General features: G+C 41.3%; 3 protein-coding genes across 4 annotated transcripts; 1 reads left to right on the top strand and 2 right to left on the bottom strand.

Moving 5' to 3' along the window:
* Positions 1-539: 539 nt before the first annotated feature.
* On the bottom strand, positions 540-6,505 carry NDUFAF7 (NADH:ubiquinone oxidoreductase complex assembly factor 7). 2 transcript variants are annotated; one of them, XM_086745031.1, is made up of 10 exons: positions 6,375-6,505; positions 6,117-6,286; positions 5,940-6,020; positions 5,059-5,169; positions 4,104-4,314; positions 3,574-3,632; positions 2,731-2,844; positions 1,763-1,906; positions 1,255-1,428; positions 540-862 (listed from the first exon to the last, which is right to left on the bottom strand). In XM_086745031.1, the coding sequence occupies exons 1-10, from the start codon at positions 6,454-6,456 to the stop codon at positions 650-652; spliced, it is 1,359 nt and encodes a 452-aa protein (XP_086601157.1). In that variant the 5' UTR covers positions 6,457-6,505; the 3' UTR covers positions 540-649. The 2 variants fall into 2 exon arrangements, with proteins under 2 accessions (XP_086601157.1, XP_086601158.1); XM_086745032.1 differs by lacking the exon at positions 5,059-5,169.
* Positions 6,506-6,742: 237 nt separating this feature from the next.
* Positions 6,743-23,647, top strand: CEBPZ (CCAAT enhancer binding protein zeta). Its single transcript, XM_086745027.1, has 16 exons — positions 6,743-6,923; positions 7,130-8,640; positions 9,688-9,919; positions 10,490-10,664; positions 11,296-11,384; positions 11,907-11,960; positions 13,045-13,147; positions 14,202-14,270; positions 16,483-16,549; positions 17,938-18,038; positions 19,444-19,504; positions 20,603-20,811; positions 21,893-21,976; positions 22,449-22,510; positions 22,597-22,678; positions 23,502-23,647. Exons 1-16 carry the CDS (start codon positions 6,771-6,773, stop codon positions 23,639-23,641), a joined length of 3,192 nt encoding a protein of 1,063 aa, XP_086601153.1. The 5' UTR covers positions 6,743-6,770; the 3' UTR covers positions 23,642-23,647.
* On the bottom strand, positions 23,363-26,296 carry CEBPZOS (CEBPZ opposite strand). The gene is made up of 4 exons (XM_086744613.1): positions 26,288-26,296; positions 25,488-25,986; positions 24,067-24,111; positions 23,363-23,802 (listed from the first exon to the last, which is right to left on the bottom strand). The coding sequence occupies exons 1-4, from the start codon at positions 26,294-26,296 to the stop codon at positions 23,720-23,722; spliced, it is 636 nt and encodes a 211-aa protein (XP_086600739.1). The 3' UTR covers positions 23,363-23,719.
* Between the last annotated feature and the right edge of the window lie 126 nt (positions 26,297-26,422).

The following is a 26,422-nucleotide window of genomic DNA, read 5'->3' as shown; positions in this document are numbered from 1 at the left end:
TTTTGCAGCTGTCATTAGATATTCCCTGCTGTGAGAATTCTGTTAGGAGGTGCTTTGGAATGAATTAACTCCTTTTGCATGGTTTCTGGCACCATTCTTTTCATAAGAATATCTTCAAAAATGTCAAGGCATCTTGTGTTTTAAGCAAGTACCAAAGCTGAGTACATATAAAGCCTCTTCAGCACCTCTGTTTCTTACTGTCAAGTTTTAACTTGATTCCACTAGTAAATACTTCACTCAGCTCTATTAGAAGACCCCTAAAACCTTGTTCATTCTCTGCTCTGTGTATGCTGGTTTCTGTATGTGCAGTGTTTGATTTTTACACATAACTGCTCTGAGTAGGTCAGTCAATGGGCTTCGTGTGCTGCACTAGATTTACTCTGAATGGGGCTAGGCCCTGAAGTGTAGATTGGTGTGAGGAAAACTGCCTGGAGAAGTAATGTGACATTTCATGTGCTTTCAGTTGAAGGCAAATCAAAATATTTTGTTCTTATCTTAACTGTGTATGTATGCTGATTACATTATTGCAAAACTGTGGGTGAAACCATGAAATGCAGGACTTTATTTTACTTTGATTTTTTTTTTTTTTTTTTAAATAAGTTGCTATTGAAACCTACTGCTATTAGCCATTTTGCTGTAGTATTTGAAATCACTGCAGTAAGAGTTCACCAAATCCAGCAATGGGTGGTAAGGCAGACTTCGATTCTGGCTTACGTTTCCTGTCGGGTTGTTCAAGTCTGTGATGAGGCAGAAGGGCAAAAAAGTTAAAACAGTCCCCCATTTTCTCAGGATTCATAAGCATATCATAGCTGTGAAGTAACTGCTGATGAGTTGCCGAGTCACATGAATTCTGCAAGAGCACCTAAAAAAAAGAAAAGAATGTAGGTTGTAGCCCTTCTTGCTTGCTTATAAATTCCCTCATAACTGCAAACTCTTATAGTCCCCCTTTTCACTTACGCTAACCTAACGGTGCCATAGTGTTCAGTAGAACTGGTGAGATCCCTGGTGGAGCTTATAAATTGATACATGTAGCAAAGTTTTGCATTGAAGACTCATAAATACAACATTATCCGTTTACTTTGAGGAATCCAGAGTAACTTATATCTAGGAGAAGCAACTCTTTGATCTCGCACGTACATATTGTTTTAAACAACTTTCTTTTAAAATCAGATTTTTTTAATAAAAGCTCTCTTGCTGCTTAAGAGCATTGCTTGTGAATTAGGAGAGCTTATATACCTGTAAACACTATCATACCTGCAATCGGAGGTCAATGCCCATGTTTTTTAAAAACTCCCGCTGTTTTATGGGGCCCAATGTGGCTGTTCTTCCCTGTGTCATCTTTCGAAGATAGCTGAAATCAACATCTGCTGTCAGGTCTGCTGTACCTGGAGCGCTCAGCACATCATGAAGTTTGTGATTCCGGAAACCCTGAAAAATTAAATTCGAAGAGCATACTCAGCTGTACCCCTAGCTACGGTAGGTAGCTGGGGCTAGCAAAGACTAAGTTGTGCATCTGAGGGGTAAGAACAGCAAATTGTACTTTGAAAATTCAAGATAAATGTACCAAGGGCTCAGATTATCCTTTCTGTCTGGCAGAAACCCTTATGGGTAGTGATTAAATAAGAACTCAATTACTCTGTTTTGATTGCTGCATAATGTGGTTCTTGCTATTATGTCCAACCAAGACCTTTCTCTTACAATAACTTAATGATGCAAGTGACAAATAAAAATTCTGGCTTCTTACTCAAGGTAAATGACTTACCCGGAAAGTGTCAGTTTTGGTTCCATCATGACCATAATCAGCAACCAGTGCAGCCCCACCATCCTTTTCTATACGACAGGCAAGCCTCTGAATGATGACACCAGCCTCAGGACACACTTCCACATGATCTCTTCTTTCTTCAGGCTAGTGCAGGGTTCAAAGATCAAAACATCTGTATTAGCAAACAAGTACGGGGCAAGAGTTCCTCACATGTGACGTCTTGGGATTGTCATCACTTCACTGGGGCATAGAGGTCCAGGGGTGCATTCTAGGTACCTAGAGCTTCAGCTAGTTTTTGCCAACAATCCTTTTCAATCAGTATTTTCCGAATGCTGGATTTCAGTCATCTCTTCTACAACCTACAGTTAGCTGAAATGGAAGTTTTTGTAACGAGTAAGAATACCTGCATCAGGTGGAACTACATGACCATGGTACCGAAAGAATGAAAACAGCTCTTCAGCTGCGCATAGCCTTCAAAAAGGCCTTTCTGTTTGAAACTTTGTAGTTGGTTTTAATCTCAACTACTTTGTTTTGTAACTGTAAGAATCCAGTGAACTTCAGAAGAAAAGAAGAAATCAGACACTTTTGTTACAGGTCAGTATAGCACAGAAGTACCCTGCTGCACTGAGTTAAGAGCCTGGCTTAGGCAGGGCCACTATTGAGATGGTGATCTGACACATGCAAGCCAGAGCTCTGTCACTTGCTGCCTCAGTTCACTCTGACACATTTTGTCTGTTTAAGCTCTGATTTTGCAAAGTTTCACGTACATGTTTATTCTTCTGCTATATGGTCACGGTGTACAAAGTTAAGTACTTGTGGAAGTTTTGCAGAATGGAAATAGTAAGCTGTGTTTGCTCACGTACAGAACGAGAACCCTCCACTTGCTGTCAAAGTAACTGAGAAGCAGTAAACGTACTTGAAAGAGGCAGCAGAGATGTAACTACACACTCTGGTAGGCATAACCTTACCTGAATAAAGTTTTCTGTTGCAGGGGTACTGGATGGTGATAGGACAAACCGCAGCTGGTCAGGAACTTCTGGATCTATATCAACCAACACTTCACGCCAGCCTTTCTCTGTTCTCTGTTTAATGAATCCAAAGTTCTCATTGTACAGTCTAACGGGTACAACAGTATCTTGTTTATTTGATTGAACTAACATGTCAAGCATTTTCACAAGTGTTTTAAGAACATAATATGCTTTTAACAATGATTATTCATTCCTATTTAATTCCAGTAACTGCCTTGGAAAAAGCTTGTGGCAGAGACTTGTCTGCAGAGTCAACAAAGAGGTTTAATTATACCTCAAAGGAATAAATGGCATTGAGAAAAATACTGCCTCTTCTATTGACAATGCACCATAACTCATCTAAATAAAATAAATTCATTCTACCTGTGATTTTCATAAATCATCAAATTGAAGTTGAAAGTTTCTTCTGAATCCTAACTAGACTTTATTTTGCTATTATCATTACCATTCAAATGAAAGCCCTTCTGAGCACTGTCTTCGTTAGTAGTGGTATGTAAAATAATGTTGAGGTTAAAAACTTATTAATGTAGCATAAGAAATAAACTTGAGACTTCTGTAAGCAAAATAAAGTCTTTAGGTTTCTGTAAGTTTTTCCATTCAAAAACAATTAACTAATTTTACAGTTATCAGCTGAATTAACCTTTATTTGTCCAAGTTCAGTTAGAAATATTTTATCACCATAGACAATGCACGTATCTGGCTTGGCACACTAATTCTATTCTGCCTCAAAGAGAAAAGGTATTTAAGTAGATGGTCACAATTACAATAATCATCTTGCTATACCTGAAACTTATGTATTGGCAGGGCATCAAAAAACTCATGTGCCAAGTAAAAGCTGTAACCTGCGGGAAAGTAAAAAAGAATGTATTAAATTACTAATGCTTCCATAGCAGCTTCCAGTTGAAAATGAAAGTTTTTAAGAATTATAAAGAATTAAACTAGTTAACGTGGCTGTGAAATAATTATCCTTACTTCTAGCTTGGACACATCAAAACTGGCTAGCTCTAGCTTCCAGTCCATGAATTTTAGATCAGTATCTCATAAAAGGAGATTCAGACAAAGCCAGCAGATGGTTTCCCATGAAAATAAAATGTCAGGATATATGAAATCCCAAAATGAAGGCAGTCAGAATAGGCAGCAGTTATAAGAATGAGTCAAGATCTTGCCTTGGGCTCATACAAAAGAAGTAAGATCAAATATGTATAGTAACTACTTTTCTATCCATTATGAAGGCTAACAGAACACCTCCACTATCAAAAACTGCAAATGAAGGAAGGACGCTGCCCCTGTAACAAGACATTCAAGCTCCTTACCTGGCGGCACATCTTGAATGTCTCTGTACCAGAAAATGGGAATTCCAGTCTTGCTAATGCCTTTCATGTAAGCAGACTTGTCCTCCGGGTTTGACTGCACCTTCCCTCCTGTCAGCATCAGTGCTTGGGTCTCGCTGAGTTTGGGACTCACTTCTACCAGATGAATAGAGACATCACATTTACTAAGTAAAGAGGCAAGCTGGTTGAAGACCTATAAAGGCAGATGAATTCTATTAGGCACAATCACGTGCTGTGTACATTGAAGGTTTAAGAATTAACCTTTAATCTCATTATTTATATTCAAGATAAAAGATTTAGTTGGCTTTCATTTAACAAAACAGTCTCAGTGAAAGAGACTCCATTTTGCTCCTCCAGAAAGAAACGAGAATTTCTTCATCAATCTTAATAAAGCCTTCTACGCTTCTACTGAAGTTGGCAAAATACAGGACATGTTACACAGCTGTAAGGACAACAACATGAAACGATAATTTAGAACAGTAATAGCCTGAGATTGAGTAGCTCCTCTTATACCTGCAGAAGGTTTAGCATGAGGAGAAAAATGGTTCAGTTTTCCTAGACACTATAAACAACAAGTGCTCAATATCCCACATTTCACTGTGGTTATTAAGACTTCTTGTTCATTAACATATGTAAGCAGAATAAAAGTTCTTCTGATGTACCATTTGTTTTTGATTTGTTTTTGAATCAGTACTATTTTAATTAATAGCCATGCAAGTGTGATAGAGCAGAAAGGGTTAACTCAGAAGAAATAAGCCCCTGAAAGCCCCAAAGGAACCTACGCAACTTCACCCCTGTATTACTGTCCTCCCCTCTTCTTCCTCCTGCTTGCACAGAGGCCTCCCCCCACAGCAGCACCACCCTAAATGGTTTTTAGTTTGAACAATGGTTTCCTATACAAAAATAATTTGTAACGGAATATTCCTGTATTACCTACCCGTAATATATCATCAGTCAGAGTGCCCCTCCCTGGGCCCAGTTCCACCAGCTGGAATGCTTTCGGTTTGCCCGTGGCTATCCATTCACTAATATACCATATTCCTATCAACTGACAGTGAGAAACAACACAAAGCAGGAGTTACAGCGTAGGCTGAGAACTTGTGGGAAGAGGTATCTGTCTGTTGTCTGATAGTAACTAAGATACTGTTCAATATTCTCTCTCTGTATTTTAAAGTTAAGAAAAAACACTACAATACATAACTTTGCCCTCTGAAGTATTAAAATTGCAATTGTTTTGCTGTCAGACTAGCAGAAGCAGCTCTCCACCAGTAAACGCGTGGGATGCTTTTCTAGCTGGAGACTAGAAAGCTGTTATTTAAGGCTCAAACGCAGCTCAGCGCCCTACTGCCTCTGACAGCCGTTCTGCACGACAACGCATTTCCCAAAGTGTCATCGGGAACAGCGTTTAGCCAGTCCTTACTACTGGAAACGATACACAATCCAGAGTGAACCAGACCAAAATCTGGAAACTATTTTCGAGTAGAATTTTCATACTAGGAAATGTTTTGGTTTTTTTTTTAATTTATAAACAAGTTCTGTGTTAAAATAAGTGTTACTGAGCATGGACAGTGTCCCAGACTATTACACATGAAAGGACTCCTTGATCTTCCAGAAAAAAAAAAAAACACACAACACCCCTTCCTCCTTCAAAACCGATTTTTCTTTTGGGGAAATAACTGGAAGCTTCACGGCTGGTTGCTCATCGTGCTGCTGATGTACTCTGACGTTGGTGACAGACCCGCACACCGGCCTGGAACTCGCAGCTAGGCCCCCGCAGCTGAAGGGCTGAAAGAAGCGACCCGAGGAGCCGCGCGTTACCTCTCCAAACACCTGGCTTATTTCAGGGGAGGTGACAAAATCCCCGCTCTCGCCGATGCCGCCGCGGCGCGTGTAGTAACCCTGCGGGTGGGAGAGGGGCCGGGGGGGGGCCGGTGAGCGGCGCGGCGGGCTCCGGGTGCTCAGGCACCGCACACCCGGCCCCGCCCCGTCCCGCACCTGTCCGGGGTTGGTGAGCGCCTCCCGCATGTACTCGGCCACCGTCACCGGCCCGGTGGCCCGCAGCTTGAGCAGCAGGTGCCGCAGCATGGCGCTATCCCGGCTGGGCCCCTCAGCCTCCGCCCGGCCCCCCGTGCTCGAAGCGGGACGCGGCGACGCCGCCGCCGGGGCTGCGGGGAGAGGAAAGGCGCGGGGGAGCTCAGTGCGGCGGCTCGCCGCTCCGGGGCAAGGCGGGAGGAGGGGTTAGGCGGCGGTTACCATGGTGACGAGGGGGCCGGTGGCGGCCGGCGGGACCCAAGGCGGCGGCGAGGAGCGCACGGCGCGCGAGCAGCGGGACCATGGCTGCGACGGCGCTGCCGCCCGCGTCCCGCTCCTCCTCACCCTCCTCTTCCTCCTCCCCGGGTCCTGGCCGCTTGGTGGCCGCGCTGCGTCCCGCCGCCTGCGTGAGGACGGGCCGCCGGGTAAACGCCACAGAAGACGGGCGAAAGGCTGAAGAGGTTCTGCTTGAGATGCTCCCCACTCCCGCCCGCCCCCCGCTCCGGCGAGGTCTGTGCGCGCCCTCCACCACCCCTGGCAGGACCTGCGCTCCCGCTGTCCCGCGGGGCCGGAAGCGCCCGCGTCGCGCAGACGCACGGGAGCTTCCGGCCGGCAGCGATGGCGGCGCTGTGGGGCTTCGGCGTGAGGGACCCGAAAAAGGCGGGCGGCGGCAGAGGCGAGGAGGACGACAATGATGATGATGGTGAGGAAGAAGAAGATGATGGTGAAGGGTTCACGCTGGACGAGGTGCTGCGCCTCGGCGGCACCAAGGTAAGGGGGGTCGGGAGGGAGCGGGAGCACGTGGAGGCCGGGGCGCCCCCCAGGCCGAGGCCCCACTTCGGGGCCGGGGCCTCCCCCCGCCCCAGGCCGGGCCCTTGTGGGGCGCGGGGGGAGAGGGGGTGGCTGGGGGGAGCCGTTGGGAGCGCGCGGCCTGGGGCCGGGTCCGCCGGTGACAGCTGCGCACTGCCGCCCCGCAGCAAGACTACCTGATGCTGTGCGGGGTGGACGAGGCGGAGGAGGAGGTGGTGGACGGTGGCAGGAAGGACGCGATCGACGACCTGAAGGAAGGGGAGCTGGAGGCTTTCGTCAGTTCCCTGGGACTCGACAGGTACGCGGAGAGTTGCCTGGTGGTGGAGGATGACGGTGGCAGCGAGGAGAAAGAGAAGGCCCCAAAGAAAGAGAAAAGCAAGAAAGAAACTAAGTCTTCTTCGTTAGAAGGAAAAAAAGAAAAAAAAGTTAAGGAAATGGCAAGCGGTGTGAAAGACAGCAAGAAGAAGCAAGTTTGCGGTGATCAGGACCAGCACCTTTCAGCAAAGAAAGAGAAGCTGGAAGAAGATTTTGAATTTCACGCTAGGCAAGTGATACTGATCAAACCAGGGGGCAAATGGTATGACCTAGAATACACCAGCGAATTCTCTTCAGAGCCGCAAAATCAGACACTTCTGTCCAAGTATAAGGCCTTGGCCCAAAAGCTGTACCAACATGAGACGGACCTATATAAGAATAAAACAGATTATCAGAAGGGGACCTCTTCGGCGTGGATGAAAACTGTTGTGTCGTCAGGGACTTTGGCTGACAGGATGGCAGCGATGACCCTTCTCATTCAGGACAGTGCTGTCCACAGTGTCCAGTTTGTTGAGAACTTGGTGAACCTCATAAAGAAAAAGGGCAGCAGGCATCAGAGCCTCATGGCTTTGGATACTTTCAAGGAGCTTCTAATTTCAGATCTCTTACCAGACAATCGGAAATTATGGTCTTTCTCGCAGCGACCATTTAACAACATAGAGAAGATGTCGAGTGGCAACAGGGACTCAAGAGACAGACGGTTGATACTGTGGTACTTTGAGCATCTCCTGAAACTGCAGGTGGCAGAGTTTGTGCAGGCATTAGAAACACTGAGTCACGATTCTCTGACAGCAACTAAGTCCCGAGCACTGGCAGTTGCCCACGAGCTTCTCTGTAACAAACCTGAGCAGGAAAAAGTTCTGCTTGTTCTGCTGGTGAATAAACTGGGAGACCCTCAAAACAAAATCGCCACCAAAGCCTCTTATCTTTTAGAGACGTTACTTCACAAGCATCCAAATATGAAGGGAGTGGTGTGCAGCGAGGTGGAGAGGCTTTTGTACCGGTCAAACATTAATGTGAAAACTCAATATTACGCCATTTGCTTTCTGAATCAGATAGTCCTCAGTCACGAAGAAGGTGCATTGGCTAACAAGCTGATAACTTTGTACTTCTGTTTTTTTCGGAACTGCATTAAGAAAAAAGATGTTGAATCCAAAATGCTCAGCGCTCTTCTTTGCGGGGTGAACAGAGCTTACCCTTATGCTGAGACTAGTGATGAGAAAGTGAAAGAGCAAATGGACACATTGTTCAAAGTTTTGCATCTTGTGAACTTTGGTACCAGTGTCCAGGCCCTGATGTTGCTGTTTCAAGTGATGGACTCTCAGCAGACTGTATCGGATAGGTACTACACAGCGCTGTACAAGTAAGTGACAGGTTTGCCTTTTTCATATAAATTTCATTTTATGAGGTAGTCATAATTAATTTAAAGTTGTAGAAACACTGATTTTGTTTTTAAGATCTTGCAAGTTTGGCATCTCATTGGCTAAAAATGTCTGTCATTTTGGACAAGCTAGAAGAAAAAGCATTTGATTTCTTTGACTTAATGTGAGGATAAAACAAACGGTAGTGTTAGGTCCTGAGAAGGTGACATACGCATTTAATCCTTTGCGCTGTTTTTCGGTGGCGTGTTTTAATTCCAGATTTTATTTGAAAGTAATTGATAACTCTTCTGCTGACATTGCTTTTACAGATACTGTGGTTTAGTCACATAATAGCCTAAAAACTTGTTTCCTTTTTTGTGGGGATGGAGGAGACTATTATCTTAACAAGTTCTTTAGACAATTGTACTATTTGAAAGCCTTGTGTTATAAAAGTGACTCTTTTTTTTTGTCCCAGATGATTGTTTAGACTTTCTGTAGATCCTTCAGGCTTCTGTTTAGTAGACCAAAGGGCAGTTGTTGATTTTTTTTAAAAAAGGAATTCAGGTTCACCCAGAACATGCAATGTATTTAAGGGCCTTCCTGTGCCTGGCAGCCTGGAAAAAATGTGAAGTAGAAAATGAACTTGCCAGCACTTATGTCTGGCCTGATTGTGAAGCATGCTAATTGCTGCCCATTTTCTTTCTATTTTTTTGAACATCCAAATAAATCAGATTAGTTTCTCACTTTGCATGTCTCATGTTTTGAAACTGTTTTCAGTTGAACTCAGTTTCTTTATATTTTCATATGGATTTTTTTTGTTTACTGATACGGGATTTTAATTTTTTTTTTAATCTTCAGTGTCTCATATATAGCTGGAAATATTACACAGCTGTTTCCAGTTTAGGGTTGACTGTAACTGTATTGGGGAATAGGCTGTCATTGGTCTTTTAGATGGCATTCTGAAAAATGTAGATGGTGGTTGTTAATAGCAATTATTCTCCTACATGCATTGTGACAATCAGCAATATTTTCTCCTGTGTTTTCTCCAGGAAGCTTCTAGATCCTGCTTTAGCAACCTGCTCAAAGCCGTCCATGTTTCTTAATCTTGTCTATAAATCTCTGAAGGCAGACGTAGTGTTACGGCGTGTGAAAGCCTTTGTGAAGAGGTTACTTCAAGTCACTTGTGGACAAATGCCACCCTTCATTTGTGGAACCCTGTACCTTCTGTCTGAGCTTCTGAAAGTAAAACCAGAGTTACGGGTCCAGTTACAGGATCATGTGGTATAAGAAGATTTCTTTATCTCATTGTTTTTTCAATAAGAGCTGGTTTCATAAGCACCTTTCCCTAACTTGTTTATCAGTAACCTGAGGGTTTGCTAATGTGTTTTGTTATGAGAGAAATTATTTGAACAACTAGAACTACATTAAAAATCTGCATAGATGAGGGTGTTGTAAGCATTCTAGTGGGTCCTGTGAACTTCATGCATGGAGAGAGGATTATTTTGCTAAATGCTGTATAAGCAAGCAGGTAAACATTTTTCAAGCAAAAGCTTTGTCAAAACATGGACTCTTTGTTTCTTCTGTCTGCAGTCTTTTAAGTATAGCTAGGCAGGACTGGATTTTTTATTTTTTTCTTTATTCAGACGGGGAGGGACCATTACACTTGTATGATGTCAGCTGTAAAGTTCAATTTTAAGTCCTGTATCAAGGCCAAAAATTTGTATTGCTTAAGCATTGGCCATTGTTTGTACTTTTGTAAGTGGCTTCTTAATAACTGTATGTGCATTTTTCTAATAAATCAGAATAAAACTGGAAAGGAAAAGCTGTTCGCTGACATTTTTTGTTGTTTAGGAGTGGGATGATGAAGAGTGCTTTAAGGATCAAGAAGAGGCTGAAGAGGATGAGGAAAAATTTGTCGATGCAGACAAAGAAGTAGAAGGTGAAGAGGGGAGCACAACAGAAAATTCTGCTAAACCAAACGGTTCAAATTCAACGGCCTCGTGGGTGCATCATCTGAATATGGGAGGTAAATTAGCAAGAAAATATAATTAATTCAACTTCTAACATTCCGTAACAGTGTCGTGTTGATCAAGACTTGTTGTAAGATTAAGTGATTAAAACATCATTTTACTTTTTCAAATTGAAGCTTGATTCAAAGAAATTGGTTAGAATAATTTTTCTTTATCTATTAGCTCAGCAATGATGAAGAGACCGTATGAATCTGCTAGCATATTTCACTTTATGCGGTTTGTGCCTAAGCAATAAACAGGCTTGAGATTCTTTGCTTCCAGGTTCTGACACCTTCAGAGCTATATAGCCAAGGTTAGGACATGTAACTGCTCATTTGCTGGTGAAGCTTGTTAGAATAGTTCATCTGGTTTTGAACCTGCTTCTAGTTTCACTCTTTCCTGAGGACTTTTTAGAACAGTGCAAGGTTTTTCAGGAGCTTCCTTGGAAGCACGTAGAAACTCACCTATGTGCCTGGTCATGTGCTGTGGAAGGGCAGCTGAATATAAGCCTTACTTGCTGCTGAATGAAACTCTGGCCTGTCTAGCTAAGAATGGTGGGCTGCATTACTGTCATGGTGAAATGAAAATAATACTCTCATAAAATTGCCTGAGGAAATGTAAGTTATTTTCATCTTCTCCACCCCTCAGGCAGGAAGACTGGAGCTTCGTATGATCCTATGCACCGAAGTCCTTTGTACTGTGGTGCTGAAAGTACAAGCCTTTGGGAACTGAAGAAGGTAAGGCATTCTTGTGTTGTTGGCTACTGTGTTTTTTTGTGTGGCCGTTGTAATGAGAGAAGAAAATTAACTTGGTTATTCTTGGAGTCGCTACCTAGGTAACATAACAGAAAGGTTAAATGACACATTGTTCAGCTTTAAGCTTGAATATGTTACATACAATGCTGATATTCCAGAGTAGGGAATAGGAATTTTTAAGTGGAGATGTGAACAATAATGGTATTTTTTGACTTTTGGATCTTAGCTTTGTATCAATAAAGCACTTCAGTGTTGAGTTAAATAAAATTTTAAGTGAGAATGTATTTAGTTAATGCAAACAAAAGATGAGAACTTGAAGTTCTTCATTTGTTCAAGGGCAGAGCACATCAGTCTTGCACTGCTACATGCATCTGGGTGTTATTTGGTGAGTTACAGAGTGGTCTTATGACACAGTGGTGTTGTCAGGAGTCTGATATGTCAACATGAATAACGATTGCATTTATTTTTAAAGTAGAAATAAATAAATTATTCATGTTTTTTCAGCTTTCTGAACATTTTCATCCATCTGTGGCCCTCTTCGCAAAAACAATTCTAGAAGTAAGTGCATTTACTAGTCTGTAGCTTTGAAGTTTGATTTTTATGTTAGCTGTCTTTTGCCACTTGAAAAAAGCCTCCTTGCGCTCTGCAGGTAACTAGCAGCTCTGCAGCACTGTAACATACACTCAAATGCGAAGCCTTTCATGGAATGTAAGTGTTTTGTCTAAAGGAATCTGCTCACAGAAGTACTTAACTTGGTAAAAATGTGGGTATTGCATGATTCTTAAAGCTTACTTAGAGTTTTGGTCTATCTTTTTATTTAAAGTGGGTTTTTTATGTGGGGAACTCTACTGCTGGAACAATATTTTTAAAAATACTATTGCGGTATCATGCCAAAAATAATGAAACCTACACAAATACATATTTAAAATATTTATTTTCATTTGAATATATGGTATCCAAATAGTGCTGACTATTAACTGCTATTAGCACAGTACATTGCAAGGCAGTTCAACACTGAAAAGAAAGCGAAAGAGGTGTTTTTAGTTAAGTGCCCTGGTTTTGCCTGGGATGGAGCTAATTTTCTTCCCAGTAGCTGCTGTGCTTTGGATTTAGTATGAGATTTGGTATGTGAAGGATGTTGATAATACACTGATGTTGTTAGTTGTTGCTAAAGAGACCAAGGGCTTTTTCCAGCTTCCCAGGATTCACTAATGTGCAGGTGCAAGAAGCTGGGAGGGGTATAGCCAGTACAGCTGACCCAAACTGGCCAAAGGAAGGATTCCATACCGTTGACATCATGCTCAGTGTGTAGGTGGGAGTTGGCCGGCGGGCAGCGCTCTCGCTCTTTCTCTCACTGCTCAGGATTATTCAGGCATCGCTTTTGGTTTCGTTCTGTGATTGCTGCTCAGGATGGGCTAACTGGGGTTAAACCACAGCATTAAAAAAATATTGAAATTCCAAAAATAAGACCTTGTACAGGAGTGTATTAACTGGTCAGGCTTATGTGATGAAATATCCCCAAGTCTTTGTCTTTTTAAAGTGTGGTTTAATGTTGTTCTTGGACTGTCTGAGTCCTCTGTGTTTAGTTACTGTCTTCCTAAAATGAAGACCTTAACTATTTTTGGCTTTTTTCTTCTTTCAGGGAAATCACATTCAGTACTCTGGTGACCCTTTGCAGGATTTCACGTTGATGAGATTTTTGGATCGCTTTGTATACAGAAATCCCAAACCCCATAAAGGCAAAGGTATGAACTTCTCTGTATGTATTAGCGCATGATCTTGATTATCGATGGTGACCAAATTCCTTTTCTCTCAGATTGCCAAGTAACAATCACATACTGCTGCCTCTAACATCCACAGTGCAGAAATTGCTAACCCAGCAGGAATAAGCAAAGTAATAGGGGAATGTAAAGACTGTGTGAGATTGAGAGGGACCTCTGGAGGTCATCTGCTCAAGTAAGGCCACAATAGACCAAGCTGCTCAGGCTCTCCAGATGGCTTTTTAATGTCTCCAAGAACAGAGACTCCACAGCCTCTCTGGGCAACCTGGGCGAGCACACAGTTGCCATTACAGTGAAAAAAATGTTTCCTGATGTTCAGACAGAGCCTCCTGTGTTTTGGTTTGTGCTCATCACCTCTTGCCTTATCATGGGCACCACTGGAAAGTGCCTGGCTCTGTCTTCTTTACACCCTTCCTTCAGGTATTTATCGGCATTGATGAGATCCCCCTGAGCCTCCTCTTCTCCAAGCTGAACAATTATAGCTCTCTCAACCTTGCCTCACAGGAGAGATGCTCCAGTCCCTTCATCACCTTAGTGGCCCTTCACTGGACTTTCTTTAGTGTGGCCATGTCTGCCTTGCACTGGGGAGCCCAGACCTGGACACAGCACACCAGATGTGGCCTCACAAGTGCTAAGTAGAGGGGAGGGATCACCTCCCTCCACCTGTTGGCAGCACTCCTAATGCAGCCAAGGATACTGTCAGCCTTTTTTTGCTGTAGGAGCACATTGCTGGCTCATGTCAACTTGGTGTCCACCAGGATGCCCAGGATCTTTTCTTCCAAGCTGCTTTCCCGCTGGGAAGCCCCCAGCATATACTGGGGCATGGGGTTGTTCCTCCCTAGGTGCAGGACTTTGCACTTCCCTTTGTTGAACTGCATGAGGTTCCTGTCTGCCCATTTTTCCATCCTCTTGAGGTCCTTATGGATAGCAGCAAAACCCTCTGGTGTATCAGCCACTCCTCACAGTTTTGTATCAATAGTAATAAAGTAATTTGTTTCTGATTTATGTTCTGCTACAGAAAACACCAGCAGTGTTGTAATGCAGCCAAAGAAGAAGCAGTTTATGAAAGACAGGCGGAATCTTGCGGGTAAGCCAACTCCTTTTCAGTTAAGATTATGATGGCTAAAAAATTCTTGACATGTGTCATCTGTGCCATTTCTGTTAGCAATAAAAGAAAGCAGGAGTGCATTAGTGGTGCGTGATGTTCGGGATCAAGCCTAATGTTCTTGTAGGGATGCATGGAATCTCCACAGCTGAAACTTGGATCCGTTGAATCATTTTAAGAACAAATGTCATAGGGACAGACAGTTACTTCAACTGCTAGCCTCTCGAGTAGGAAAACACTTTGTCTTTCACTGTAGCACTTGGCTACACAGCAATTTTTTTAAAAAAATCTTTATTTTCTTTCTGGTTTTCCCCCCAGCTGTCAATTACATTCTATTGTAGTAATTCCTTTTTCTTAGGCAATATATGGTGAAGATCATACCTTCTGTTTAGCCATCCCATTAAGAAATGTGTAATGGCAAAGGACAGAGCTACTGAAAACAGCATGCCTTGTTTTCTGTGCTGTTTTTGCATGACCTGCATATGCTTTCTGCCTCTTCTCTTATGCTAAGTTATCTTTTTCCTGCATCCCCATAAAAGGAAATACACTCCTTGGGTAAAGAGAACATTTGCAGTCTTATATGAAAAGTTTACAACATTGTTACAAATTTGCTTGTCGCTGGCAATGTGGCCGCTTATGGAGAAAAAGAGGCTTAAAAAAGCCTTAGACTTTTTTCCAGCTAATGACATTTCTACTTAGAAGAGCAATCTGTTAGGGTACTAACCTCAGAGAGACCTCAATTTATAAAATGCTAACTAAATTTCCTGCTCACAAACATGCCATTCTTATGTCTGGCATCCTAGTTTTATGAATAATGTTTTTTAAAGTTCTTAAAAATATCTAAAATGATATAAAAATCTTTAAAACATATGCTGATCTAGCAGTTCATGTTTTTATTTGTTTCCAAGTTATCATATAACCACTTTTATTATGATTGAAACGTGACTTGAAATCTCATGTATAAAATGCATTTATATAATGATGTAAACCACATCAAGCTCTTTCATTAAATAACATGGATTACCCCATACAATGCCACAGCTGCAGCTGTTGTTAGGATTAGTGTTAAGTATCTTTGGCACTGTTATTTTGCTAAGAGTCTTCCTGCCTCCTGTGATAGAATCTCTGTAACGTTCCCAGGAATGTGCTGCCCTCTAACTTTGGGTCTGTTGTGTTGCACAGAGGTTTTAGCTATATAGATTAGCTGATGTACCTTACTGATGCATGGTTTTATGGCTATCAAAGCTTAAAGTAGGAATTTTTACCTAGAATGCATTTGAAGGTATAGTTTGTTCTTTAGTTTATTTGGAGTTGAGGAGTATTGAGGAAGTTAAGTGTTCTACAAATGAAACATCCAATATAAAAATACAAATATAGTAATATGGATACAAAAATCTGCACTTATTGCATGTAGCTGATCTCTATTGAGGCTTAGAGAACTGAGATTGTACATCCTCTAGTACCTTCTGCTATTCTACTATTTGCTTGAAAAGTCCTGTGAGTATGCTGATCTCATTTCAGAAACCTGGACCCTTGTCACTTAGAAAATACTATAATCTGTGCCCACTGAGATAATCAGTAGCTCTTTTCTCCTTTGATTTACTTCTGAGGTGGAAGAGGGAAGGGGAACATATGAGGGTAAAAAGCTTCTCCACAGGGAACCTGATCAATGCCCTGGTCGATCTGCTGTTGCAGAGGGTCATATTCTGCCTCATTTCCTCAGAAATGGAGGCAGGGTGAGGCTTCATCCCTTCTTCACCATGCTCAGCTGGTGTATGGTCCCGCCTTGCAGCTGCTGATGAGCATTTCTCCTACTGCCAGGAGTGCTGGGCAGAAGTGGTTCCAGTGTTTTAGTGCACAACAGCGAGTTTATCTTATTTCCTTTTTTTTTTTTTTTTTTTTAAAAAAAGTGCATTCCTGCTGTAGGTGATTGCAAAACCTCCATTGCTGATACATAAATTAGAACCTGGTTAGGGCTATGCCTCTGGAGTTTTTCCATGGGGTCTGCTCACATCAAAGTATCAGTCTATACACTGAGAACTGTCAGCTTGAAGAGGTTTTGAGATGAGCTCCCCTTTAATGAATGAATGACACTGAGTATCTGCGTATGTCTGTCCGTGCGTGCTGTTTAACCTTGTAAAAGAATAACAGTCATTTCAACCTGAGGTAAAATCAGTTCTTTTTGTTTTTGCAGTCAACAGTAAGGAGTTCTGTGCCAAAGATGAAAGCAAAATCCCAGTGGATGAAGTGTTTTTTCACAGGTAATGAAATACTTATGAACATTAATTTTAAATGTTTTTTAATGCAGTACCATCAAAACCCATTACATTTCATAAGTATTCTCTGCTATTCCAAGTGTTGCAAAAGTTGATTAATTTGAGTGACTTGTGATGATAGTACTTTTCTTAGAAAATAATTTCAGCATTTGTCAAAAGTACTTAGGAAAGAATATCACTTAGGAACAAAGGTAATCAGTGCTCGTAGTCTAAAATTAAGTAAGTTGACATAATAAAGAGGCCTTAAGTAATGGGTAATGATGAATCTCTTTTGGGTTGCAATTCTCATGCATTAGAAGTATATTTAAAAACTCCTGGAGTATACCTTGTTTATGTTATTAGCATAAAAGCTTATTAGAATGGAATAATGCAAAAAAAAAAAAGTCAGAGGAGCTAGTTTTCTGGGTATTTCTTTTTTTACTATTCATAATTCTTTCCATTTAGGTGGCTTCCCTTTCAGATTATGATCTAAAAATACAGTTGCAGTTCCAAAATTTAAGTGGTACGCATTTGGCAAAGATTTGTTATTATTAAATCAAAATACTAGTTACCTGTGTCTTCTTAGGAGATCAGTGTTTGAATTCACTTGATTTATTTTGTTTAATTAGCTTTGGGGTTTTTTTGTTTAATATATACATTGCTGTAGGAGCTTTTAATAATGTTTGAAGTATTAGGTGAATTGACCTTATTAGTTTTAATTATTTGATATTATAATATTGGTATTATATGGCGCTATTACTTTTGCGATTAAAGAAAAGCAGCCTTAAAACATGCCCCTGTCTGAAAAGTCAACAGTATTGTCACATTGAAGGTGACTGAAACTGAGATTACACATTTAAACTGTTCCACACGACATGCTGTGCTCTTTTGCTTTTGTGTACGATCAAATTTGCCTTCTCTGTTTGGTGATTCTTTAATATGAAATGAAGGAGAGAAAGTAGCTTAAAATGGCTGACAAGGCAAAACCAAGCACAGAAAAGAAGAGGGCTACAGGGGAAAATTTAACACAACTTAATGAGTGAATCTTTTTCTCCCCCCGCCCCCCTCCACAATTAGATTCAAGTTGAACTTGAGCCTTTCTTCCTTATCAGTATAAGGCAGACTTTCACATCGTTTTTGTGCCCTTTTATAAATTCACTATGTTAAAAATAATTTCTGGCACCTTTGGCTGTGAAACTTGTTTTAATTCTTACAGTAACTCTTTGAAAAACAAAGAAAATACAAATCTTTGTTCTGGGATGTGTTTGATACTATTACTTACAATTTTAAATTGGCAAAATACACGTGAAACAATCTGCAGGTTGGTTTTTTTTAAAGTTGTCATAAAGATCATCACCTCCAATTTTGTGTTTGAGAGCAATATATTATTTCAGATTTTATTCGAAATTTGATAAGAGGAGAGAGAAACAAAAGCGTCAGGATGATGAAGAAAGTGTGGAAGACGTAGATGATGATGAATTTGAAAGAGCGTTGGGTAAGGTTGTGTTTTTCCTTGCAATAAATATCCTAATATTTCTTGCTTTTGCAAATTACTAATTTATCCTTTTTATAGTTCATATTGTATAGAAGAGCCAAATACAGGAATATGGAAATGGAAAAAAACTGGCCTTCCAATTCCCATTCTATGCCACTACAGCCAGCAGATCACACTATCCCTTGCATAAACCAACTGGTTGGCCATCTCGTAATAGAGATCTTTCTCTCACTACTCCAGTAGCATTCCGCTTGTTTGAGTGGTTGGAAATTGTCTGATTTTTGTAAAGGCTAAGCAGTAAAGAAAGAATAGAAGCAAACATTACATGCTATTAGAAAAAGTTATTTAACTCTCAGACTATGTTAGTAAAAGACCCAAAGGCATGAACTGTCACTCATGAGCACTGAACTCACTGAGTTCCATCTTCCTTACAGTTTCTGTCATCGTTCCTAACATCTTTCATGAGGTTTTTTGTTCAGTTAGGTCCTTGGGAAACTTCCACAGTAGTCTTAGCTCTTCCTGTAGCATGTACTTTGTTTGCTTTGGAATTAATGTATGACTTGTTCCAGAATCTAAATTTGTTAGTGTACCATAAAATGTCCATTATTTTACAATTTCATATTTTACTTATACAGTAATATATGTATTTAAAAAGAAATCCAGTTAGCTTTCCATAACTGTTTTGTACAATATTTTCAGAGAATTCTAAACTCTCATAGCAGGATTCTTCCTTAATGATACAATTAGTATGGTCTTAGTTATTATAAGAATCCATTACTAATTGTGTTTGTTGTTTTATTGTTAAGTACTCTAATAAGTGACTGTCTCAGAATTTGCTTCATCAATTCAGAAGCTTAAATTAAGGAGCTTCTAATGTTAGTGTTTACTCTTTGAAACGGAACAGTTGTAATTCTTCAGACTTTGTTTTTACCTGCTATTTTATATAGCAATTTGTTCTTAACTGAATCCGATGATAGGAACTTTCATCCTCTAGTCTGCTTGCTTTTCTGTCAAAAATAATTGTGAATACTTCTAATCTGGAAGTTAACATACAGATTAGCTGGCAGGACACTTGCAATTGTGTGTCCCTTTCTGTCTGTGGTTCGCACAACATCTAGTTCTGGCCAAAAATTACATTCTAGATAAAAGAAAACTTCCATTATTTTTCAAATAAATATTTTTTTTTTTTCCTTCCTGAAAAAGCCCAGTTAGCTTTAGGTAACTGTTTTTTGAAGTATTTCTCCATAACAGTGTGCATCCTTTGGTATCAGAGCTCTTTGTTACTGGTGCAGATCATATAAACTCTTCAGAAGAATGATACCTGAAAATGATATATTTCGCAATTACTTCATATTTCTTTGTTTGACTTTGTTTTGTAGTAATAAATTATTTTTTTTCCTTCTAGATGCATTTGAAGCTGCTGATAATGCCATTGATGTTGGCCAGGATGACCTTGATTTTGCTAGGTAAGACTTTAAATTGGTTCTTTCACCTCTTGTTTTAATACCTGTATAGAGTTTACTCTGCAAAATTCGATAGACCTTTTTTCAAAAAGACTCAGTATCACTGTGCAAAAAAGGCAATAGCAGTTGCATGCTGGGTAATGCAGCTTTTTTGCACGTCCCTTAATGGAGCATCATGATCCTATGGTGCTTGCAGTCTGCTGGCTTGATGCGTGACACCTGCAGTATTTTATTTATACAACGCAGTGACCCAGTAAGCAAGGTAAAAATCTTAATTGTTTTTCATTGTCTCAGGTTTCTGTTTGAGGATTACCAAGTACAAAAGCAAGCAGGATGAGGCATAACGGTACTGCTGCTCTAAGGACTGGTTGTAACTGGGCCTAACACAGTAAATAAACTTTGTAGAATCCAGAATCACAGAGCTCAGTTCTCAGGAAGTCTGTAGTTTCATTAATCATAGAATCATTTAGATTGGAAAAGACCTTAAGATCACCAAGTCCAACCATGAATGATTAAGTAGCCTCTTCCTTACTTAAAGTATCTGCCATACAGCTTTTGGATCAGCACAGAAACTTTTTTTTCTTGACCTGAAAAGAGAATTAAAGCTTAAACTTCTAGTGAAACCTGAATATTTTTGTGATCCAGACTGGTGTGAGTAAAAAATAGTAAAGAGGAGACAAAAACCAAGTAACTATCATGAAGAACCATGTTTCCTTTCTTAAGGAAAAAAAAAAAGTCTTATTTCTTCCTTTAGTAGAGTTGCTAGGGATACTAGCAGTTTGTTTTACAGAAAAGTTTCTGAAAAGGAGCAAAGGCACATGGGAGATAAAATACTGAAGCTGACATCTCTGTTAATTTCAGAATAAGATTATCTTCAGAACTTCTTAAAATGGTTGACTTTTAAAATACAGTTCCATATGCTGATGTTGAAAACATACCTGAGTGCAGAATACAAGTTTCTCAGGTCTCAGCCGACATTTACAGTATTTTGCAATGATGTTGAACTTCTCTAACATAGTGTATGCTAGTAGATAGATGTTATCTGGATGCAAACAGTGTTTTTGCCAGATGAAGCGCTAAGCTTGTTACATATTTTTTTAGTAATATAAAAAAGAAAACCGAAGGCGGTAAGAAAGGCCAAAGAAGCGAGGAATCCGGTGCTGACTGGGAGGATTCTGATGATGAAGATGAATTTGGTGATCTGGATGATGAGGAAGTTTCCTTAGGAAGTATGGAGGAAGACTTTGGAGATGATATGGATGAAGAGGGAGGTGTTTTTATGGATGTGTCTGATGATGATAACAGCCTAGGTAAAGTATCTTTTTTATTTTAAAAAAAAAAAAAAAGGAAGAAAAAGCTTTAAAAATAGGTTATCCAAGATATAATTACATATATAAATTCATATTGAGTTAACTTGGCAGGAGGTTTGGCTTTTAACTAAAGAAGTGACAACAAGTCCTTCTCTGAACAATAAAGTCTTAAAAGAAACATTTCCTGGCACGGTCTTCTAGGTGAGAGTGAGAATTAGGCATCTGGGTATAAAAACTTGCAAACAAGACATGTTTCTTTCATTCTGAAAACATTGTCAGTAACAAAAGTAGCTTTCTACAAAAATAACTGGCTACAGTAGGCAGAAGTATTAAAAGATGTCAAAGAGAAAAATAAAAGCAAATTCTTAGTAATTTTTTTCTTTAGACCTAGTTAATGCTGATTTTTTTTTTTTTTTAGATGAGGTAACTTTTAATGAAATTGTTGTCTCATAAGTAACAGCTTAGTCTTCTAATACAGCTATGCATCCAAATTTTTATTATGACTGTAATAATAACGGACCTACATGGTTGCACCTGCATGGTTTTTATTATCTTTTCAACCGAAGAGCACAGTTTACCCAGTATACACTTTACGTGTCTGGAAAAGCACAGATTAATGAAGTATTTAAACTGGTAACTTAAGGTCACAGGAAGATGATCGAGGGTAGAGAAGGTAAACTATTCATATAACTGTTAACACATCTTTCATGAGATTATTATTTCACCAAACTTAACAAGCAGACATTCAAGCTTAATTCCTACATAACACCTGCTTTTAGCTGCCTTATTTTATGTATCTTATGATCCTATTTAATTCATTTTTGGTGCTGTGGAAAAAAAGCATGAAGAATGGCACACCACTGACCAATTTTTAATTGTCTGTATTGAAGTAATCCAAGATTTGATTGTGTGCTGTGTTTTAAGCTTTTTTTTTTTTTTTTTAAGCAGACTCAGGCCATTATGACAAGTGTGCCTGAAAATAAATTGTAGTCTCTGGTGTGCTTCAAATACATGCCTATGGAGTGAGAACGAGGGATTGATTGATTTTTTTTTTTTTTTTTTTAATATTCTCTCCTGTCAGACCCGAATGATGACAAGCCATTGAAGTCTGTCAGTAAAAAGGGCAAGAGAAAAAAAGATATGAATTTTGTGGGATCACTTGAAGGTAAGGAAACACTGGCATGACTTCCATTTGGGAAGGCTTAATACAAATACGGAGTCTGAAAAACTTTGGAGTCAGAGGGTTTTAGTACAGCAGATTATCTACACTTTTGGATCTGGAGTCAGATTTGAATAAACCATAAATGAAACGGAATTTGTCCTCCAACCAGCATGGCCTAATTCAGAGTGACAATCTGATACTGACGGACTAGAAATGAAAGGAGGAACTTTTGAAGGAAGGATGGAGTTGTATTGGCAGTTTGTGCATCTATTACTAACACACGATGCACAGATTTGTGCTATTTAGTTCTTGGTTGGAAACTTTTTTCCTTTTTTTTTTTTTAGGGGAGGTGGAGAATAAAGGTATTCTAACAGCTATTTTAGATGATCTCATTAAATAAATGGTAGCACTTTGTGTTAATGCTTTTATGAACTTGAAATTCTGTCTTGTAAGACTAATACTTTCTTGTTTGAAGGATCCAACCGAGGAAAGAAGAGAAAACTCAGAGATGCCGGTATACTGGCATCTGCAGAAGAGGTAAGTTTGATCAGTGCTTAGCAAAAAATGATCAAGCATTTTACTTGTTTCTTTGTAATAAAATACTAAAATTTCTCTCTTTAAAGTTTGGCTATATGCTGGATGAAAATGCTGGGTCCAAGTTTGACAATATTGGAATGAATGCCATGGCCAACAGAGATAACGCAAGTAAGTACATGCTACAAATAGCAGATAGCTGTAATGCTGTTTTCCTTTTTTTCTCTTCAGACTCTGTACTTAAAAAGATCTGCTTTCTTTAACTGAAACACGCATGTGGTCAGAAATACCACAGTAAGGACAGTAGCTCAGTGTCAGCAGGACATGACTTAGTTTTCTTCATTTACGAGAGATGCCCAGTGCTAATATTAGCTGTGACTACTGGAGCGAATAAGGCTTCAGAAAAGAGGAAGAAGCGATCATGTCGCCCTTTCACACTGTAAATAAGGATGAGCAGTATGCTGTTTGTCAAGTGTTTATGTAAATTTTGCTCTGATAGAAAGTGTCCTGGATTCTTGGGAAGGGAAGGCATAAGGCATAGCTGTCTTTATCTACCTACTAGAGTATTTCCTTGCAGTATTAGTGAAGCAAAAGTGGTTTCCCAAAAATAAGTCTAATTATTCAATCAGTATATACACATTTAATTAATCAGTCCTTTGTAGAGCTTTTACAAGTCTTGCTGGTGTCACCCGAAAACTGCTAACAACAGCACTGAAACACTGCGTACTCCTAACGCAAGTGTGTCTAGCATTAGTAAAATACAAAGCAATGGCAAGAGCAGTCTTAAACCCTGAGATTCTGAGATGGTAGGGCATGTTTTTTGGAATTAAAAAACCAAAACTTTCTCTGATGTCAAAAAAAAATTGGCAGCTTGCACTTTATTACCGTTTATAAATACATAACCCAAATTTTAACTTTTGCGTGGTTCATCTGGATTACACATCATGGTCAGAAGTATCCATTGGCTCCTTATTTCTCACCTTTCCTCTTACAGATGTCAAACAGATCCAGTGGGAAATAGAGCGTGACAAGTGGCTTCACAACAGGGATGTGAAAAGCATCATCAAAAAGAAGAAACAGTTCAGGCACAGAGGGCTGAAAAACAAGTTCAAAGGCAGGAAATTAAAAAGATGAACTGGACATTTTAATGTGGACATTTTTACAATAATTATTCTAAAATAATTTTTAAATTAATCGCACATCTTTCTTACTTTAGTTTTTGCTGCTTAACCATGTCATTTGGTCATTTTCCCTTATGCCATGAATTCCAGACCACTCATTGGATTTGTAATACACTGAAAAATAGGAGAATCCATGTCAGCTGTTAGTCAAGCATGTCTGAAGGTGAGCCACTTCATGGCTAGTTTTGTTGGATGTATGCTCCCCCAGTTCTGCAGACTCTATCCAACAGTCTGACACTCCAGCCACACCTACACCTAACAGTAAACACTTCCACAGCGTCTTCTGGGCTAAGTTTTAAGCAGTAATAGAATTTGTATAATTTTAAGATGCAACAGAAGCTTCAGCTGTCCTTCTGAAGCCAACTGCTACAAACCTACCTTCCAGAATTGATGGAAACCTCTTCTGCATTGTATATCTGAAATCTGACAAGAAAGATAAATCACAGTTACTTTACCCAACATATTTTAAGACAAATAATGAACTATTTTTCTAACTAGATTAGTTTTACCTAAGTTTGTCTGAGCTCCTTAGTTACAGCCACCATTAAATAATGTGATCTGAAGTTTCCTCTCTTTTTTTTTTTTTTTTAAATTGTATCATAAACTGCATTCTGGTTACTCATATGTGCAGCCCTGTCATCAGTGTGCCTGAGCTTCCTCACAGTTATGATAACCAAGCTACAGATTCACAGGAAGCTGAATGCCTCTCACAGTGCAAATGAAAATTAGGAGAACTACTTTGTTTCCTTCTGCAGCTTTAGGTGTTCACTGAATCCTTCTGTGGGTGGCTCTGGCAACCTAGTAGAAAATCATGTAATGATACTTTTATGCTGTCTTAATGATGTACAGCAGCTCAGAGAGGGATCTTATTGATGCTAGCACTAGCACAAAGCAAGCAGTAAAAGCAACAAGGTGAGTTCACCACGCCTTACAGAATTACAAGAACTACAGCTTAAGAAAATCTCCTGCAAAGGCATATTAGCACTAGGATCTAGAACTGAAAAGGGGGAGAAATAAGAAACCGTGAAAGCCCAGCATCAGGCTCGTGTCCTTCCAGCCACCGTAGCGGCGGCCTTTCGGCTCACGCTGGCCTTGGGGTAGCGGGACTGGCTGCCTTTTCCTGTAGGAGCACAGGTCTGCCAAACTAGCGCAGCACCCTGTTGAGCCCTGAATGCAAAATAAGGCCAGTGCTGCACAGAGCAAATCTCCTTGCAGTAACTAAGTTGGTGCCTGGCTTCTTTTTGTGTTACCTAAGCACTGAGTCAGAAGTCTGAGAGGCTTGAGGGACTGAAACTAAATCACCTGAAAGATGCTGCCGGCTGCCTCGTCCACTTGGCAGCTGGGTCTGTTCTCTACCTGGGAAATGTCAAGTCACAGAGCCTGTGAGACCTAGAAGCGAACCAGAGGATGGTTTCAAGGGCTGAACGCTAGCTGCCTGAAACAGGATGGATCAATTCCTGCCTCGTTTACAGCCAGCCTCTCCTTTCTAAGTCCTCAGGTGAGCCCACGCTGTTACTATTAAAACGCAAAATTCATCTTTGTTCCTGGTGGTCATGTGCAGCCTTTCAGAAGCTTCCCCACGGTTTTGGCATTATAAAACTAAATCGGCGGCTTGTCTACTATGCATCTATGCCAGCGCAAGCCGAACTACCGGCCCGGACGCGGCAGGTTTTCTCAAGGCCGCCTGCGGCGTACGCGGTGTGAGGCGCTGCGGCCTCCGCGGGGAGGAGCCTTCCCCCCCCCGCCCGCGGTCCCGGCGGCACTGGCAGCCGCCTCTTCCCCCGGCCGCCCGCCCGCACCTTGGCTGCGGTCCATGGCGCGGTAGAGCAGGAGGGCGCCGAGCAGCCCGGCCGCCTCCAGCAGCAGCAGCGCCTTCGCGACCCGCCGCGCCATCGCTGGGGCACGGCGCCCTTCCGCTGCCGCCCGCAACCGCTGCACGTGCGCAGTGCGCCCCCCCGCACTTCGCGCGCAGTTTCCGCACAGGCGGGCCGCGCATGCGCATTCCATTCTTGCCGCCGCCTGCAGTCGGGATGGCGGAGCCAGCTCCGGCTTTGGTGGTTGGGGTTCCTGCCGAGGCGCCAACCTGTGGCCCGGTCGCAGGCAGACGGAGGCGGAGACGCGTCTCGGCAACCCGCGGCTCACCTCTGTTCTGCCTCTGCCCGGGCAGGCCCGGGGTGGCCGTTGCTGAGCACAGCGATGGCGCTGGGTGCAGGTGGCAGTCCTTGGCCGCTGCCGCTTGCCGTCTGCGATCCCCTCTGGCTGCTGGCAGCAGGTGCGACTATCCACCGCCTCTCCCAGCTGCCCAGGGAGGATCCAGTGCCCCTCACTTCACTATTTCAGCTGTGAGCTGGCGGCATGTGCGCCCACCACAGCCGAGAGGCCTCGCAGCCCCACGTTGAGGCTCCTGAGCAGGTGCCCGGTGTCAGGCGAGGCAGCAGCCCGGCTCCTGTGGCTTCAGCTGGTGGGAGGGCAGCCCGGCTCCTCCTGGGACCCCGCACTGGCCTGCCGGTGTTTCCTCCTAGGGCAAAACAGCTGGACACGTAAGGCTCATGGCTGTTAAAAAGGGATCCTAGTTCTAGGATGAAGATGCTGAAAAAACCTGCGCCATGCAAGATCTCGATATTTAATTGTCTTTTTAACATGAGAAAGGGCATTAGTGCAGACTAGCTCCCACAGTGGGTATTTAGAACCTAAAATGGCAGCTTCCCTTCCCTCTCAGTATTGTTCTTTCTGT

Source organism: Chlamydotis macqueenii, chromosome 3, assembly GCF_036417535.1.
Source record: "Chlamydotis macqueenii isolate bChlMac1 chromosome 3, bChlMac1.mat, whole genome shotgun sequence".
Classification (NCBI taxonomy): domain Eukaryota; kingdom Metazoa; phylum Chordata; class Aves; order Otidiformes; family Otididae; genus Chlamydotis; species Chlamydotis macqueenii.
The sequence above is the reverse complement of the archived record's forward strand: the minus strand, read 5'-3'. Positions and strand labels throughout refer to the sequence as shown.

What these genes read in the sequence shown, in the direction of transcription:
- NDUFAF7 (XM_086745031.1), bottom strand. Translation starts at nt 6,456, where the DNA reads ATGGTCCCGCTGCTCGCGCGCCGTGCGCTCCTCGCCGCCGCCTTGGGT. An exon ending in CCGGCCCCCTCGTCACCATG is followed by an intron (nt 6,287 to 6,374) that starts GTAACCGCCGCC and finishes CTCTCCCCGCAG; the next exon opens with CCCCGGCGGCGGCGTCGCCG. An exon ending in TGACTGATGATATATTACGG is followed by an intron (nt 4,315 to 5,058) that starts GTAGGTAATACA and finishes CTGCCTTTATAG; the next exon opens with GTCTTCAACCAGCTTGCCTC.
- CEBPZ (XM_086745027.1), top strand. Translation starts at nt 6,771, where the DNA reads ATGGCGGCGCTGTGGGGCTTCGGCGTGAGGGACCCGAAAAAGGCGGGC. An exon ending in TCCAGTTACAGGATCATGTG is followed by an intron (nt 9,920 to 10,489) that starts GTATAAGAAGAT and finishes TTTGTTGTTTAG; the next exon opens with GAGTGGGATGATGAAGAGTG. An exon ending in TACTGGCATCTGCAGAAGAG is followed by an intron (nt 22,511 to 22,596) that starts GTAAGTTTGATC and finishes CTCTCTTTAAAG; the next exon opens with TTTGGCTATATGCTGGATGA.
- CEBPZOS (XM_086744613.1), bottom strand. An exon ending in CGCCATGGACCGCAGCCAAG is followed by an intron (nt 24,112 to 25,487) that starts GTGCGGGCGGGC and finishes CTTTCTTGTCAG; the next exon opens with ATTTCAGATATACAATGCAG. An exon ending in GTTTCCATCAATTCTGGAAG is followed by an intron (nt 23,803 to 24,066) that starts GTAGGTTTGTAG and finishes CCTATTTTTCAG; the next exon opens with TGTATTACAAATCCAATGAG.